General features: G+C 39.5%; 1 protein-coding gene across 22 annotated transcripts in view; it reads right to left on the bottom strand.

Moving 5' to 3' along the window:
- NRCAM (neuronal cell adhesion molecule) overlaps positions 1–19042 on the bottom strand; it is a 129760-nt gene that overhangs the window by 21502 nt on the left and 89216 nt on the right. For 11 of the 22 annotated variants that reach the window (XR_003708611.2, XM_077934653.1, XM_077934643.1 and 8 more), the window contains 8 exons: positions 18867–18937; positions 17427–17652; positions 17105–17220; positions 15978–16182; positions 15544–15666; positions 14184–14369; positions 5191–5316; positions 2722–2874 (listed from right to left, as the gene is read on the bottom strand). Coding sequence is in view for 21 of the 22 variants with exons in the window: in XM_077934653.1 (XP_077790779.1) it covers positions 2722–2874; positions 5191–5316; positions 14184–14369; positions 15544–15666; positions 15978–16182; positions 17105–17220; positions 17427–17652; positions 18867–18937 (1206 nt within the window). In the remaining variant the exon portion in view is untranslated. The remainder of the gene's footprint in view (positions 1–2721; positions 2875–5190; positions 5317–14183; positions 14370–15543; positions 15667–15977; positions 16183–17104; positions 17221–17426; positions 17653–18866; positions 18938–19042) is intronic. The other 11 variants (XM_077934646.1, XM_028747200.2, XM_077934648.1 and 8 more) reach the window with 4 other exon arrangements.

Here is a 19042-nt window from a genome sequence, read left to right as displayed (position 1 = left end):
GCTACAGGGATAAAATAACCACTATCACTTTTCTTCCATTAGCAGATTCATCCACTGGATCAAAAACACTTCTGTGAGCACAAGGGTATCAACTGGATTCCTCCCAAGTTTTGTTTGTTTGTTTTTTTACATAAACCTTTGTAGTTGTGTTGCACAAATTGTTTTCTTTAAGCACACTTCTAATTTCCCCTGGTGAATACAGAAGCTGCAAGTACATAGGAACTGGCTGTGCTATGCTTACTTAATATGAAATAATGTCTTATCATGATGAACAAGAACTCTTTCAGAGACCACAAACATGTTATGTAGATTTGAGTCTAATCTGGGGTTTCAGACCACCGCTTTGCCCCATTTTACCTCCTCATATTTATTGTCACTAAGTAAGAATTTAGATGCTGAATTATTCCATTTAGTTTGAGGAATGAATATTCGCTGCTATATTATGGCAATGTAATTATCTTGCCACGCTTCTCTTCAGTTTGGCTTTCTCTGCATTTCCTGTAAATAAAACTCAGGAAAATGCAGAAGAATTGTACCAAGCCAATCCATGGGCATGGAAAGAAGTTGTCCCCACCATCTTCCTGCTACTTTCTTGCCCATCTTTAACTGTCCCCCGGCACTCTCCAAAACACATTTCCCCTTTTCCCTTCCCTTGGTGATGAAAGGAACTGGCAAGGCAGCTCCACACCTTCTCTCCACTACTAACAGCATGAAAAGGTCCAAGGGACTATAGGAGATGTTCTTCTAAACAAGGACTTCCCCTTGCATGTTCACTAGCATTCAGGGCCCTCTATAGGTTGCATGTCCTGTGGTATGGGCTGTCTACACTGCATCAGAGCACCTACACCTCTTCAGGAAGGTTCTGACATTTAGTGTTCTTTGGGACCATGAATTCTGGTAAAGCCACTGACCTGACCACCAAGGTCCTCTCCAATTACATGATTCAATGGTTTGCTATTTTTGTGTTTATCTGGGAGATGAACTATTTTTGTGGAAATCTGCCGTCTAGTTTTAACTTTGCAGGTGTGAAATCCCCATCCCCACCCATAATCAGTTGGCTTCTGCAGCAATAGTCACAAGAAAAGTGTCATCCTATCGCCAGAGTTTCACTTAACTTCTACATAAAAAAGCTGTGGATGCTGCTGTTTAAATTTTATCAGCTTTGCTATAAACATAGAAGGAAACTGATAAAAGGTATTGTAGGGAATTGAATTAAGACCAGATCATATCATTTTACTATGACTATACTAAATACACTGACATCATAGTTTAAGAGTTTACCATAATGCCATACAATTTTTCAAACAGCCATACATTGGAAATATATAATGTAAAAGAACATTATAGCCCCTTAACCAGACAGTACTGATTGCCTAGGGCAGTGGAGAAGAATGAAATGTGTGTCTAGAATTCAAGCTTATTGTCAGCTTGTACTTGCAGAATAGGTAGTGCTGACCATGTGTTATGAGTACAGGTGACTCCCTACTTATGGGGGGGTTACATTCCAGCACCCCATGTGCATAAGTGAAAATTGCGTAAGTGGGAAGCACCCTCTAAACACCTTTTAAATGCTCTTTCTGCCACGATCTCTCCAATCCAGATCAAAAAGAGTGTACCAAAAATATCTACAAGTGGAACTGAAGCTTTGGGGCACCGGAAGTCAGGTTCCAAGGTTTTGCAAGGCCTCGAACAGCATCTCAGATGTGACTTTCAGTGCTTTGCAAGGCATTGTAAGTTGTGTAGGGGGCCCTGCAGTGTGGATGCTGAGCGACCACAAGATTTTTTTGTGGGTGCTCGGGCCCCCAGGTCGCCGTAGAGTTGGCACTCCTGGCAGTCACACGTGATTTGATCATGCAGAAATGGGCATTTGTCTGTACTGGCGTTTTCCCGTACCAGAGGACCCTTTCTGAACACATGGGGTTGCACGTAGAAGAGCACTTTGCATTCTTCCCATATATAATCAGAGTACATGATTTTAACTTTTTAAACTGGCCCTTTTTATCAGGTTCTTTGGTATCTTCCTAATTGTTCCACATCCTAAAGTTAACATTTGTTCTTAGCATTACTTTTGAAATATTGCAGTGTATATACAATTTATGAAACGCCTGTACCAACAGCACACCCCCTAAACACTTCCATAAAGAACATATGATTATGCCACTCAACATGACATCAATATTGGTAACAGAAACTATTATTTTCCTCTTTAAATTATTGCTGTTTTATAAAGATAAATGGAAAGAAGCTCTTTATCTCCCTTCTTACTTTTGATTCAGTAGAAAACATGCCAAATACTATACTTCTTCTGGTTTTAATACATTTGGTCTATCAGAACAACAAAGTTAATACAATTTTATTGATCCTTAAGATAGAAGGAACCAGTTTGATAATCCGAGTTTGATGTCCTTAGACTTAGTTATTCTCTAACACAAATGTACAATCCAGAAACAAAGCATTAAAAAGGGCCCCTCAAAAGGAGCCGTGAAAAATGTATACTTCCTTACAACAAATGGCAAAGTGATAAAGACAACCAACAAATTCATGGAGCATACCAAAGACATGCTGGTGCGAGTATGAGACACACATTTTAGCTCTCCCTTGGGTAGAGCAGAAAAGGATAATTTTATATATAAATATACAAACATAGCACTACTTCAGATTCCCAGCACTTAACACATCACAATTCTGAATGCAGAGCAGAATTGGTATGGTGTGCCTCACCTGGACCTGTCTCAAACACAGCATCTGAACTCCTAAAACCAGAAAGACCCTCAGCACCAACCCGGACTTTATATGATGTTCCTGGTGTTAATCCTTTTAACATAAAGAAGTTCCGGGAACCATTAACATTTTCTTTTTTCAAATCTTCTTTGCCTACAAAATTTTTAGGAACACAACAATTGGAGTATTTAAATTCACTGTCTTGAATTCATGCTTACACTTCTTACTGCCGTTTGGCAAAAGTTTAGATTTCAGTCTCAAAAATATCTTGCTGTTATTTACTAATATACAATATATAGGTAAACTGTAGGCTAAATGACAAAGAGTATTGTGGCACCTTAAAGCCTAATATTTTTTATTATGGTACGTGCTTTAATGGACTAATACAGCCTTAGTCAATGTGGTACCCCTCCAGAGGTTGTAAAATCACAATCCTCCTTGAATTTTGGTCATGCTGTTTGGGGCTGATGGGGTTTGTAGTCAAACAACTTCTAGTTGAACACTGTGTGTGTGTGTGCATGTGCAAACAGTAAGGAGTGAGATCGGAAGGGAACGAGTTGGAAAAAACCCCTGAAGACTACAATAATTATATCCAACTTTAAATGGATGTAAAATAATTACAGGCGCTATTCACAAAGCAACATTAATAATTATGAATAGTATAGTCACAAATGATTTTATGTGCATTTAAGATATACTGTAATTGTCACAGTTTGTACTTTTTGCATTTCATTTCATTTCATAATGAAATATATACTGCTTATAACCCTGCTCCCAACCCTATGTGGGTGTATACTTGTCAACTTAGAATAGTACTTCATGTGTTTGGTGAACTGGACTCCAGTTCACGAAAGCTTACGCTGTTAGATATTTAATAGCCTTTAAGGTGCCTTTATTTCTCTCTTTTTCTATTGCAGCAACTATCGGGCCTGGAAACAGTCACAATCTCATTTTTCGTCTATTGTGAAAGATTCATTTTGATTAGTATGCTAGAGGAAAGTATATGTTGTTTTAACCGTTAAAATGGCCACAAAGATTTGATTATAGTTTTGTTTTCTTGAAAAAATGGTGTTAAAACCCTAAATTTTTAAGAGAGGCACATTTTCTACTTGGGTTTTTCTTTACATTTTCCTTAATTTCTCAGCAATCAAGCAAAGAAAAGGGGAGGAATTCATTCATAACCAGAATTTGTGTGGCTCGTTGAACTGCCCACTTCTGCCTAGTTCACCTTTCTCAGAATTAAGAGTGAAAATCCTTCCATTCAGATATGCTTCTCACATCTTTCTGTTCAGGATTTATTAAAAATGTGAAAGATACACATTGTATAATTACACAAGGCTTCTCTGAAACTGGACTTGACTGGGGACTGGTGATGGCATTATTTTCCTTCTCATGTAATGGGGCAAGTAATATGCCCTGACCACCAAAAAGTGACCTTTGGGGATAGCTCAGTAGGTAGAGCGTGAGACTCTTAATATCAGGGTTTGGGGTTCAAGCCCTACATTGAGCAAAAGATTCCTGTATTGGTTGATCCTTTCCGACTCTATTCTATTCTATTTTAACCTCATGGACATAATACAACTAAAGGAAAGCAAACAAGCAAACACCTTTTGCCAGCAAAGCATCAAGCATTTAACTTTAGGATTATAGTTGCATCAAATTGCTGCCCTGAAGATGTTTAGAAAATCAGGCTTTCTAGTTTTAATGAAGACTAATTGGCTACATATGAATTTAATGGCACAAAAAAAAAAACCCAGTTTCAATATACTGTAGTTTAAAGCATATTGTTAAAGACATTTTGCTTCATAACCTTTCAGGTTAAGTATCTCTGAAGCTGCATTGCATTAATGAGGTTTTAATAACAGAATTCCAAGCACAACAAATATGTATGTGCTTAATAAGACTGAATCTACTCCATGATGGGCTGCCTCATCAACTCTCACCAGAGTGAGGTGGGCAAAGAGGGGTAACTGAAGATGCAGAAGCAGCACGTCCTCACGTATATATGCTGCTTGGTGGGGAACTACCAGTTCACACAGTTTTGCATGAGCCGTTCCCTCTGGGGCTGTGTGTGCTTTTCAAAACAATGCTAAAAATTCTGCTGAATTGCCGTTTGTGGGTGAGGGAAAGGGTTTGATTCAGTCACCACCTACTAAACAGCTGATCAACAGGAATTTAGTAGCTGTGATAGAAAACTCTATGTGCAGCTCCATGCATGTCCATTTAGTTAGGGGCATTTTATTAAGTGCTGTTGGCTCTAATTCCTAAAACAATACAATGAAATAACATTAATTCAAATGTGTGCGTGTACACACTTCTATGCACTTCATATTGAAAAGTTTGCTGCAGTTTTTTAAAAGCAAAACTAGTTTTTGAAAACTTAAGTCGATTTGGGGCCATTTTCTTATTATTAAAATATTTTGAAATATATTACAGCATTTGGAAGAATTCAATGAAATGTCTTCTTACTGCCTGCCACACCATATTCAACATAAATGTTCTCATGAACTGGACCCTCATACTCCCAACTGATATTGGCATAGGTCTCAGCAGCAGCTGCCGTAACATTTTTGATCCCTGGATACACTGGCGGCACTAAATACACAAGAAAAACAGAGCAAAATATGAAAGGCTGCATGCATCTCGTACAATCCAGTTTTAACTTCTTCCCTAACCTGCATCTTAAGAAATAGAATATTGATTTGTTTCTGTTTTCGGGAAAATGAAAAATGTGGACTTACCATGAATTCCCATTAGCAGCAATTCTCAGGTGGACCACTCTTCCGTTCAGTGAAAGCCCCTCCTCTTGGTTACCAGGCATGGTCCTCTTTAAAATGGAACCAAGGGGAGGAGCTTCCCCTCAGCCCCCCGGCTGTGACAAGAGTTTGGATAAGCTTCTACCATGAACTTTACTCTGAGAGGAGGTCTACTAATAGTATTAGTAGATCTAATACAACAAGCATGAAAACACTGGAGCTAATGTACTGCTATGATTAACAAAGAAAAAGAACTTCCTACTAGAGTCAAACTATCTAAACCCACTACAGATACTGAATGGGCTTCCAAGAATATAACTGTTGCTTTTCTCTATATTTACCTATTTGCAAACTACCCCACCTTTGAATCACTGAGAATGGAAATAAACAATGTCAATATTTCCCCCTCTGCGGTGGGGTAACCTTTAATTCAGGTGTACCAAGTTTTCTTGTATCCAAACAGCAGGGAGATTCAATTGTTTTATCCCAAAGCCGCCTTCTTCTATGAAATGCAGCATTAGGATAACACATCGTTACAAGTATGATCATTTGATAATGTCTAGCAAAGGTGTGCATGAATCTTGAGGGTGCATCTCTGCACACAGTAGGCTTCTGTAGGCTGTGGAAATAGCAGTATTGCATTTATAGTGAGCTGGCATCTTATCCTTATAGACTTTAAATATCGTCTTCTAACCAACGGGACATTGTGAGGATGGACAAATCTGTCTGCACTGAAGTACTGCAGAGGGTTGGACTTCCAATTCCCTCCCAACTCTACAATTCTATGATCAAATCTCTGTTCAGAAACAGTAAATGAATGACCATGAAAGGATAGGAACATAGGAAACTGTCTTACACTGACTTGGACCACTGGGTTCATCTAGCTCAGTACTGACTGGCAGTAGTTCTCCAGGATTCCAGGTGGAGGTCCTCCCCAACCCTACCTTGAAATGCTGGAGACTGAACTGAGCTGTTGCTCTTCCATGAAATCTGACCTCCCAATGAAAAGTGGAATGAAATACTCTAGTTCTCCTAGCTTCCATTGCTTTGCAGAAACCCCCATGTGTAGGTCATCCAAATACACCAGGGAGGGTTGCAGTGAAACTCAAACAGGAAAAGGTGGAAAATCAGAGCCATGAGAGTTATTCTTGTCCCCATTTCCTTCTCCTCATTTTGCTGCCACTATATCCACTATCGCTGCCACTATATCCTTGTGTTGTTTTTATGGTAGGACAAGGAGGACTCAATACCTCTAAAAGCCACCTGATAAGCTGGCACATTTAGAAAGACAGTAAATGTCTTGCACCTGTTTGGACATAATGTATTTTACCAAAGTTATAAAAAAATGGAGTGCTTTGGTGGCCCTGAGGTTGGGAAACTGGAAAGTAAGCAGTCTTCATATTTCCCCAAACTATATGAACAATCTCCATAAATAGAAGTGGACAACAGGTTCACTTATCATTTTTTTCCTTTCCAAATTTGCTTTTTTGTCCTCCTACATATAATCCAAATTTCTAACTAAAAGGATTAGGGAAGGGAGGGGGGAATCTATTTTCAAAATTGTCACAAAGGTCTGTGATGCTCTGAACAACTGTCTTGCCTGCCAACAATGCAAGGCAGGCCTGGAAGCTGAAGAGAAGCCCTTCCTCATGGTGTTGTACTTTGTTATTATTATTATTTTTAAAGAGGATCCTGCCTGGTAACCCAGTGGAGGTGATTCCCTGAGTTCTGTTCCACTGTGGCACCATTGGAGAATTAGTGACTACAGGATTAGCAGACATTGCATATGACATGGTAGTAAGCATGCTATGTTAGTCTATTATGAGGTACAACTAACTATATAACCATTTAATTCTATGCAACTCATTTAAGAGTATGCCCCATTCAATTCAGTGTGACATTTCCAGATAAGTAGGCATGTTTATGAATTCTACTTCTCAGATAAAAGGCTAGCCACATCTAAAAGGCTAGCAAACATCTCAAAAGTGACAGTAATTCTACAGATTGATGGAAAACCATAAAGACACGCAGAAATATAACTTTCTATTTTCATATTGTTTTGGTAATTCTTGAATTTCTTTCCTGCAGTTTCTTTCTGTGGAACATTGCAGTTCAGCTGTTTTGATGGCATTAAAATCCATAAGGTAAATATCCTTCCCCTTATATGTTGGTAGGTACAGTCTGGGGTGGACCCTGGTAATATGGTGCCCTGTGCAAGGCCAAAGCTTGATGCCCTCCCGGCCCTTGTAGCAGCTTCCCAAATTGGCTAAGCGAGGCACCGGACTTTGGGATGAAGGCACAAGGGTGGGTCCTGGAGCCGTACTTCACAGAGTTGGGCAAGCACTAACTAGGCTTTTGGAGGGATCCTCTCAAAGCCCTCGTGCCTCCTTCCCGAAGCAAGCGCTTACTTAGGCTTTGGAGAGGAAGCGGGAAGGCGCCCCCTCCGCTCGGCGCCCTGTGCAGGGGAACCAGTCTCGCCACCCTAAATCTGTCTCTGGTACAGTATGCATAACAGGGAAGGTTTCAAAAAGGGGTTTCAAAAGGGTTCTCTGAATTTTCTTCATCAGAGAAAGCAGGAAAGAGGAAAACAAACAGTGAAAATATTTTTACAGAGTAAAAATGTTTCATACATCACAGCACCATCTTACCTGTTAAGTCAACACAACACATACATAAATGGACACCCATGCAGGTTCTTTTAAAGACATTTTACTTGATACAATAGGAGAATAAGTTGCAAAAGGAAAACAAGCACATAAAATCATTATTAAGATGCAGATCAATAATAATAATAATAATAGTTATAGTTATCTTCAAAGGCTAATAATCATTCATTCATCACTCTGATGAACATAGGCTTTTATCACAAGGAGGCACCCATCAAGTACTGCAACGGTACAACGTGTGCAATCCCAGAGATGACCAAGTAAAGAAGGATTTTATAGCTGAAGTGCATGGTAGGTTGCGTTCGTTACTTTATTAATTATTTGTATTATTTTTTTACCCACCCTTCACCTCGGGTGGGTTACAGCAATGTAATAAACAATAATAAACACAGATAAGCAGTAAAAATCATAAAACAGTTTCTGTAACAAAAGAACAGCAGAAATTCAGCATAAGAGGTGGGTTTCATAAAATGGAAACTTTAGCTGTTAAAAGGTAAGGTAAAGTGATGCCTCTTCAGCACCTCTGTGTGTTCTGTGTGGTTAATTCACAACATGTTCTCAAACATTATTCAGCATGCAAAACCATTTGAGGAATGAAATGCCATGCATTTCTTTCCCCCTGGAAACAATGCTGAAAAACCTGTCAGGGGAAAGATCAGAGTTTTTTATTTTTAAGATTGTGCTAATCCACCCCCACAATGGTCCATCACCCAGCTTCTGGAACTGAAATCAACTTCCTGCTTTCTGTGGCAGCACACATTTACTGCTGCTTGATCTAGAAAAGAAGGAAGCTCCCAGTTTGCATCTGTAAAACAAAATATAGAATCGCCCTACTTTGAGCCTGTGTAAGTTCTAGGTACTCAAAAACAGGAACCTTCCTTGACGAACTTGCAAAACAGATGCCTTTTAGTAATGCAACAGATATGCAAAATTAAAGGAAGTTGCAGCAAAACACAATTGGATATTATTCCTTCAAGAAAGAGGACTTAATTCTGACTGATTTCTTGAAAATGTCTGAAGACTAATCTTTGCTTCCCCCAAAATAACAGTTTACATGATGATGCAACACATTGTTACCAGTCAGTTAGCACATTCAGGAACCATGCTCCACTCTGCAGAGATGCATTCAGAGCAAAATCAAACATGAATCTGTTCATGCTCTGGGCACAGAGAGAAATTTATGGAGAACTGTGATTTTGGAAACGCTTCTCTTGGAGTAATCTAACAAAGCCAGTAAAGTCCAGCTCCAACGACCTTCTGCTGGTTCCCTCATTGCAAGAAGTAAAGTTACAGGGAACTAGGCAGAGGGCCTTCTCAGTAGCGGCACCCACCTTCAATCAGATTTTGAACAAATAATCAATTGTATGACTTTTAGAAGACAGCTGAAGGCAGCCCTGTATGTGGAATTTTTTAAAGTTTGATTGTGTTTTTATATTTTGCTGGAAGCCACTTAGAGTGTCTGTGGCAACCCAGCCAGATGAGCGGCATATGGAATTATTTATTTACTATTACTATTATTATTTTCAGGAAAACAAAGAATTGTCATCTTTGCCAATGTGGTTCCCCCCACCCCAGTACATAATCTGATTATTGTATTATGAACAGGGGAAATACCCCTGTATGATGGTAAGAACAGGAAGAAATGGGGAGTTCTAAAATTTTTGGATGATGAAATGCTAACATCCAGCCTAAAAGGCTTTGGCCCAGTATGCCTGCAGAAGCATCTCCACCCCCATCGTTCAGCCTGGACACTGAGGTCCAGCTCTGAGTAAGTTTACAGGGAACTAGGCAAAGGGTCTTCTTGGTAGTGGTGCCCGCCCTGTGGAATGCCCTCCCATCAGATATCAAGGAAATGAACAACTATCTGACTTTTAGGCAGCCCTGTTTAGGGAAGTTTTTAATGTTTGATGTTTTATCGTGTTTTTAATATTCTGTTGGGAGCCGCCCAGAGTGGCTGGGGAAACCCAGCCAGATGGGTGAGGTACTACTACTACTGCTACTACTAAAAATTTCTTACTATTATTACCATTGTTGTTGTTGTTGTTATCCTCTGCTTCAGTTAATAAATGACATATCTATATAGCTTTTTTTTTTATTAACCAAGTTAAATAGCCAGTTAATTCATATAAAAAGGCAAAATACCAACAATGACAACCATCTATTTAAGTAAAACCAACAACATTAATTTATGGATGTACCAGAACAAGTATGTTGTGGTTGTAAGGTGTCAAACTGCTACATAACATGTCAGCACAATATACCAAATAATTTCTGTATGAAACTGTTTTGATATTTGTAAGCATATTTTGTTGAAGTGTTTCAACAAAACAAGTAAGGATAGGTGGGAATCTCATGTCGACCACATCTTTAAGCAAACTGACCTAATCAGGACCTCCTAGACCAATCCAAGAGCGGGAATGTAATTACCCTTCAGTTTTCAAGCTTTTCTGAATTTTGCGATATAGTTCTCACTTCAAGAAAGTATCCAGATTCATAAAACAATGCAAATTTTAGGCTAACATATACTTTATATGTATATTGTGTTTCATTATGTGTTTAAGAATTTTTTTATGTGGGATTTTAAAAAAATAGAGAATAATGCAGTGGAATGAATTTATGAATATATGCTTGGGGAAAACTGACATGAGCCAGAAATAGGCTGATGTGTCCAGATTCTCTGAAATTTTGATTTGAAATTCTACAGGAAGTAATCCAACATTATGATGTTTTAATCCATGATGCTTTAATACAACATCACAGTTCTATACTACTCTTTAGATAGTAACATTGATTACCATTTCTCCAATTATTGTTTATATTTCACTTTCTTATGCTAATAACAACAGCCATCTTAACTTACAGCTAATAAGTTCTATAACCTGTGAACCAAACAGCGCATTTAACAGGTCAGCCTATGAACAGATAACATAAAACTCTCCTATAGAACAGTAGGTATTAGGAACCAAAATGGTCATGAAACTATCCTCTCTGTGTTTTTATTAAGGCCACACATATAAGGAGAAAGGTATACTGGAAATGAGTAAGCAAAAGATGGCATTCAATGAACTGACTGTACATGTCTGTGTGTCTGTGTATTTGAAAAGTGAACTTTATTTAATACCATCTTTGCTTCCACTTTATTTGCAATATACTAGCCCACTTTGCTTCTACAGGACACAGACATATGAAAGCTCGGTGTGACCAATAAACACTTGGCACTAGATCTCACCAATGCTTGAATTAATTGGGGAGGGAAACCTTTACTTCCCCCCCACCATTGCTAGCAGAGACATTCTCAGAGGTTCTGAAGGAAGAGAAACCTGCAAGCTATCATTACTGCCACAAAACAGCCTTAGTGATAGAAAAATGAGCTCCTCCCTGTAGCACAAACTTGCCTCCTCCTCAGAGCCTGTCTAATGGATTGTCATGAAAGACAGTACATACATGTATGCTTTTTGAAGCAATAAGACAGTACTATGTTAAAGAAATTGATGGATGTCCAATAAACATTCCCTCTATCAGCGCAACACTCTCCTTTAATGAATTGCATTGTTCCTTTCACTTATACAGGCTGATTTCTTTTTAAAGAAACTGAATTTAGAATTTGAAAAAATCCATACAATTCATGCTCATCTTTACCTGCACTTAGGTCAAGCGGAAGAATACCAGCATAAATGGAAGAAAATAAAAGGACACTACATAATTAGGTACAACAAAAGGAGCATATATATATCTATATACCTATCTATAGTATAAATCTACACATATATATTAAAGCACAAAGGCATGCAGTTAAAGTATTAGAAGAAGGGAATAAGAAGTTAAACACTCACACTAAAGAGTGGTTTTAAAAACAAAGACTAATAATCATGCATTTGTTTCACCTACTATCATTTTTTTAAAAAAACCACACCTTTCTTAACCACTTATCCTTTTGTCTTATAATTTATTAATGTGCAGTTAAGTTAAATCATAGGTGTGCATGCATGTGCACACACACACACTACAGCAGTTTTCCAGAATAAAGACACTTCCTTGTTCTGCCAAACTTAGGACAATTGTCGGTTGCTTGGTCAAAATAAAGGACTTGCTTGACAGCTTTTTCTTTTCTTTTCTAAGTGACCAGCATTACTTTCCTCTGTTTGCCAGTTTTTATGATGCTTTTAGTCTGGCATTTTCAAAAACAGCAGGGAAGGTCACTTTATAGTTTCTTTCACTTGTAACTTGCCCCTGCTTAGCATCTTATGTGTTATGCTATGTTTGGTTTTGGCTTTATTCCCTGTTTTGGATACTATTAGATTTAGGGCAGTGATTCAGAGGAAAGTATTATACCTGCAGAACAGGCTTTAATTAAGAATCCTAATGCAGCGGCCAAAAGTATAAAACTGATACAAAACACAATGCATTATATTTAGGGTATAATACTGCTTAGACAGCTGCAGTATAGCGTGTTCTCCTTCATGGAGAGCACGTGTTGCGGTGGGGGCCGACAAGACACTCCAAAATTGTGGGGCGGGCCAATTGATCATTGGCCACTGTTGTGATTGGGCTTCACTTGTTGTTGGGAAGAAGTTAATGTTGCCATTTTGTGATTGACAGCTAGAAACGTTAAAACTCCCTGCACGAAGCGTAGAGCTTCCTCTTTTCACTCCATGCATCAGATTGGCTGTCCCCCCCTCACTATATTTAGGGTTGTTCGCATTGACCTTGCTATGCCTGTCATGGGGTCATCTGCTCTTGGGGCAGGGGCCCGGTAGGAATTTTGTCCATTTGGCTGATTGGCCAGTGTCATTTGGTTTTTGCTTACGGTGTAGCAAATCGTCACAACTTGTAAGGTTGCGGTTAGGCATTGGTTTTTGGTTTGGTTGGTTGAGGGGCATGGATTGGCTGTGCCTGCCCCTCTAATGCTGCTGCTGCAAGGGTATTCCATTAAAGGAATACAGGGGCTCACCATTGCTTTTGTCCAAACCCTGTCAAGGGGCTAGGGCCACGCAAGAGCCCCTGGTTGCATTTGGGGACGGCTGAGGGCAGGTTCCCTGCTTCGTCGCTACCCCCAAATGTATTCCCCTTTTCTGACTTTCGCAGGCTTGCGAAATGTCAGTCTGTCCCCACCGGGGGCAGATAGTCGCAACCAATGCCTAAGCAACCACTCACAATTTTTGTATTTTAATAAAGTTGTGGCCAGATTAGGCCAATAACCTTAAACAAAAAATTCTGTGTGATGTGTGACTTATTTGGGGTGGCTTGGGGACCTCGACATGCAAACAGATGCTTTTACATGGCTTTCTGACTATTGTCTTCATGCTAATGATTCTGTGGAAGTATCTGCTCAAATATGTCCCAATGATTAAGCTATGAAAGCAAATCGCAGGCCCAAATGGCAACTTTCTGTGCACTTGGTTGAGTATTGTAGAGTATGCGTAAAAAAAAATCTCTACCTTTCAGGTAGAGATTTCTCCCCACAGGGTATATCTGTACTTGCAAAGAAAGAACGCCCACATGGAACTGCACAATCCACAGTGGTTTAATGTAAGTCCCCATTCCATTCTGGTGGGGAGGCAGCTCTGACTGAATCACTCAGGACTGCAGTAAGTATAAAAGCTAAAAGTAGACATTAAATCTTTAAAACAGTGCAATCCAGATATGACCTAAAGTCTTGTTTTCATTGGGCAGTGGGAAGCAAGGGAACCGTTTCATAAAATACATACAGCTGCAAGATGATCATATAGCCATTTTAGAGTGAATTTTGTGTGACCATAGCCCAACTATGGTGCCTGGAAAGCTATGTGACAATTTAAAAAGCATAGTTTAGCATGACACAATAGATATAAGTGACTATATGCATATGCAAGTCCCTTGTAAAACAATTATGCACAGCTTTTCTAGGGATAAACATTACAGCAGTTCTAAGAGCACCAAATTTTTGAAAACCAAAACCATAGAGACAATTCTCCAACTACAGCCAGCCAAATTCACTTATTTTTAGAGAGAGCAAAATAGCACAATTATTCAAATGTAAGTGGACGTTCTTTATACATACCCATCTTACCTTCATCCATAATTGTTACTGCCTCCTCTGTTATTTGACTTCCAGCTCCAACTGATGTCTGTGCGTAGAAGTAAAACTTGTATCGAGTGCTGTAATTTAAGTTGCTTAATATCAGGCTGGTCTCATTGGCTGGTATACTGATCTCTTCCAAGCGGCCTAATTCATGTGTGTTATTAACTGTTGAAAGACAGCACAAATAATTTAGTTAGTAGTTGTTTGGGAGCACATAACTGTTGCATCAAAAAGCATTGCACCAGATTTTACTACATATATTGAATTAGTAAACTCCCTTAATCACGTGACCATGGATGGCTCAGAGAGAATGGTGCTGATAACACCAAGATCGCAGGCTTGATCCTTGTATAGGACAGCTGCATATTCCTGCATTGCAGGGGGGTGGACTAGATGATCCTCAGGGTCCCTTCCATCTCTACAATTCTAGGATTCTATGTAGCCATACGGCACACATGTTTTGGCACACTAAGCAGTATATTTTTCCGCAGCCCTAGGTAAAAATTGAATTATGCAGCATTGCTCTCTGGTACCGTGGAAAGTCATGGATTTGTGTGTTATCTTCTTCATGTCTCTAAGGCTGTAGCCAAGGCAAACAGGGAGGAAAACAGAGGCTAAAATTTTTATTTAAAAAATTGGAGGGAGTCTGGAAAAGCAGAAAATGTTTGATGGGGCAAGCTGAAAGGGAATGGAGTGGGAAAGAACTTTATTATTATTTTTAAATGAAGAAGCACACCAACAGTTGTGGAGGGCTGGGCAAGGTTAACTCAGACAGACAGACCATCCAAACATGGAAAACCTAAACCTGAAATAAGTATAGTGGAGTGCTTTGAAAAAAATAAACCAGCTATGAATCAAAACTGAAGGCTGATGGGAGGAGGTAGCGATTTTGAGCAGTGATTTCCCCTTCAACCATCAGGTGGCATTCCAAAACCACACGATGCCAGATTGCATGAGAGAGAGAGAGAAAAGTGCTATCATGCAACCTGCTTTCTATACGAATGGGACACCAGGAATGCAGAAGTGGAATACACTGGAAGTTTTAAAAGTCGCCAGATTTGATTTAGCATTGCCCATTCCCATTTGAAGCATTTTTTATAAACTGTTCCCTACCAAATATATAAAACAATAATGAAAGTTTATACCAAGAACAAACTTAGTTGGTCTCTAAGGTGTTACTGGACATTATTATTATTATTATATATTTCGACTGCGTCAGACCAACACAGCTACCTACCTGAATCTGTTCCCTACAAAGATATATTATCAACTTAAGAAGCTGCTATTAACTATTCAGTAAGCATGTGTTTTGAGAAATGAAAAACAACTGTTTACTCACTTGGTTGAAACTTTAGTATATATCCTACCACAACACCATTTGGATGAGAAGGTGGTCCCCATTCCAAAGTGAGGGAATCCAGATTTGGATTGGTAATCTTCAAAAAGGAGGGTGCGCTCGGAACTTTTAAGATGATAAAATGACACATGTTAAAGATAGTAAGTAGCAAACTTACCATCACCACCACCACCACCATAATTAAATAAAATTCAAATACAAGCCAGTGTAAATGAGCCCTACATTTACTTCCACCTTTTACACAATGTAATACTGATTAGGCAGTGGAACAATGTAAGACCCACATTCTAATCTGATTCATGTTTTACTCAAGAAATCCTAGTGATCACTGCTAGGATTATGATTTTCAGGAATGTAAAGTGCATTTGAAACATTAAATGCAAATAGAGTAGCTTTATTGTTTTCTAACTGCATACCTCCTTCGGGAGTTTTAAATGTTTCATCAGGGGTTGCTGGTCCTTCTCCTTTTCCATTAACCACTCTAACATTCAATTTGTAAGTGCTATATGGCTCCAATCCTGGCAACATTCCATGCGTCTTATTTCCAGGAAAAGACAGTGCCTTTTTTTCGACATGCTGGTTAATTCTTCCAGATAAACTTTCCACTTTCATATAGTAAATCTAAAAATTAAATATATTTTTTTAAAAAAATTATCTACTGCTTCTCTGGTTTGCAACATACTATGATAAAGGTTTCTGACATGCAATTTAGGGTTCTGAGGCTCTTTTAGTGAGGCATACAAAATCCTAAACATGCTTATTTGGATATATGCAATCCTATGCATGTTTATTTGGACATAAAGCCCATAAGCCCCACCAACAGATCCTTTTAATCAAGTGCTTTTAAGACTGTTCATGTTCATCTGTGGCTACAGGGTGTGATTTAATTTTTTTAGCCCATGACAATTACAAGGCATATATGTTGCAGTAACCTTTATTTTTTATTACTTTAAAAGGTTTATCAGAAACAAATCTGAAGTGATTTAGTGGCACAGCAGGATGATAGTATTTGATAACACAGTACCTGCCAGGTTTATGCAGAACATTATTTATAAAGTGAATTGTTTTAAGTTTTATCTAATATGCTGGTATGAGAAGGTAGAATTCACAATTATTAGCAGTAGAAAAAAATAACTATTCAAGCCTGCTGATTTTTTCCCCTAATGCTGGTTGTACTAGAAAGAATAATCCCTGGTTGAGTCATGCTATATTAATTTTCAGAACCATTCACGTCACACTTTTCTGGAAGCACTTAAGGGTAAAGGATATCAGCAGTCAGGCTAAAAATCGCTTTTGACAGAACTGAACTAATGGCCTTTCTTCTAGAAAGTGAAACACAATGGCTCAAGCAGTTACTTTAATCACATGGAAGCTGACAGAATAGCTATTTCAATCAAATACTGGCTGATGAAAACGAAACAGACTACTATAAAAAGAGAGAAACTTTAATATTTAGAGTTCAGAACTCATAGCTAGAAGTTCCCACCCCAAAAATATAAACAAAGAGTAAATATTATTTAAGAGGCTACAATGGTTAACTTACTTTGTATCCCTGAAGATGACCTCGGACATACTTTAACAGAACTGGATCCCATTGCACTTTTGCTAAGGTGCTGTTTACAACTTGTACCTTCAAATTGCCTGGAGCAACCATTGGTACTGTTGGAGAAAATTCAATAAATCTCAGGTTAGAGCAACTTACACACACTCATGACATTTTAGAGACTTCAGAAGTCTAGAAATTTGGTTGTGAATCTATATATTGCACCATAATGTAATTACTGCCAAAGCTTCAGTGCACTGCGATAAATGTATAGCCCTCGCAGCAAGGATTATTGCAAAATAAATAAAATAAATCAACTTACAATCTTCCCCAGAATGTCCAATTGTTGTTGTTGGTTCTGGAGCAGGTCCCAAGTCATTTAACGCCTGCACTTTTATCTCGTAAGGAGCAAAGGTCGGTGTACCAGACACAATATATTTGGATACATTTGCAACTGTAACAGATGTCCAATCATCATCGCCATCCTTCTGTCGCCAACTGACTTTGTACTGGAGCCCTGGACCGTTGAACTGAAAATGCTTTAAGGGCTAAAATGGAAAGCGAAAAAGAAGAAGATATTTATAGTTAGCTACTGCATTTAAGGGGACGCGGGTGGCGCTGTGGGTAAAAGCCTCAGCGCCTAGGGCTTGCCGATCGAAAGGTCGGCGGTTCGAATCCCCGCAGCGGGGTGCGCTCCCGTTGCTCGGTCCCAGCACCTGCCAACCTAGCAGTTCGAAAGCACCCCTGGGTGCAAGTAGATAAATAGGGACCGCTTTCTAGCAGGAAGGTAAACGGCGTTATCGTGTGCGGCTCTGGCTTGCCAGAGCAGCGATGTCACGCTGGCCACGTGACCCGGAAGTGTCTCCGGACAGCGCTGGCCCCCGGCCTCTTGAGTGAGATGGGCGCACAACCCCCGAGTCTGGCAAGACTGGCCCGTACGGGCAGGGGTACCTTTACCTTTTACTGCATTTAAAGCAAATACAGAAAATAAGACAAGAATTTTATAAAACCAATGGCCTTGGTTTGAAGAATTCCACAATATGCCAGTTTAACCAGGTGCTTCCTGTGAAATGTATTAATCTTATTGCTTGCATAGTTAGATATTTCCAACCAAACCCTTTCAGAAATTTTGTAGTTCATGGGCAGTTTCATTGTTCCCCTTTTTATTTAATTTAGTGAAATTTTATTCGTATACAGGCAACTCCCTACTTGTGTGTGATCTACTTGCATGCAACTGCACACATGTGCAACACCAGTAAACCGGAACTGGGGAGCACCCTGGAGAGTCCTTGTGGCTCACGAAGAGACCCTCCCAAGAGCCTGAAGAAAGCGTCCTCTTTGGGCTCTGGGGAGGGTCTCCTTGCAAGCCAGACGTGTAGCAGGGCTATGGTGAGCTGCTCAGCTGATGCATGGGGAAGGTTTCTTGTGCAGCAGCTGAGCAGCTTAAGCAAACCTTCAGCACATGGGAAGATCCTCCCTAGAGCTCAAAGAGGACAGCTTCTTCAGGCATTGATGAGGCTCTCCTCATGAGCCAGAGGGGCAGTGGGGCTTTGTTGAGGCTGCTCAGCTGACACACGTGGGTAAGCAACTGCTGCTATGCTACCCCACATGCCAGATGTAGGCGGGGAGGCTGAGCAGCCTCAACAAAGTCCCACTGCCCTACAGCTTGTGATGAGACCCTCCCTGGAGCCCAAAGAGGACACCTTCTTTGGGTTCAAATTCTGAAAGGGTTCAAACTCTTAAAAAATGTATATATCCTTACCTCCCACATGATCACCAAATTATCAGGTTCTGATCCAATCCCTTGAACCCCAGTAGGATTGTCATCCGGCTCTAGAAGTTAAATATTTATATTTGAGTAAACTCTTTACCCATCCCAAATAATTCAGTACTATCTATGGTCTAAGCTGATAATCGTAAGTGATAGCGTTTATTTAC

This window comes from Podarcis muralis, chromosome 10, assembly GCF_964188315.1.
Source record: "Podarcis muralis chromosome 10, rPodMur119.hap1.1, whole genome shotgun sequence".
In the NCBI taxonomy this organism is placed as follows: Eukaryota; Metazoa; Chordata; class Lepidosauria; order Squamata; family Lacertidae; genus Podarcis; species Podarcis muralis.
Note: the sequence above shows the minus strand (reverse complement) of the source record. Positions and strands in the feature narration are given on the sequence as shown.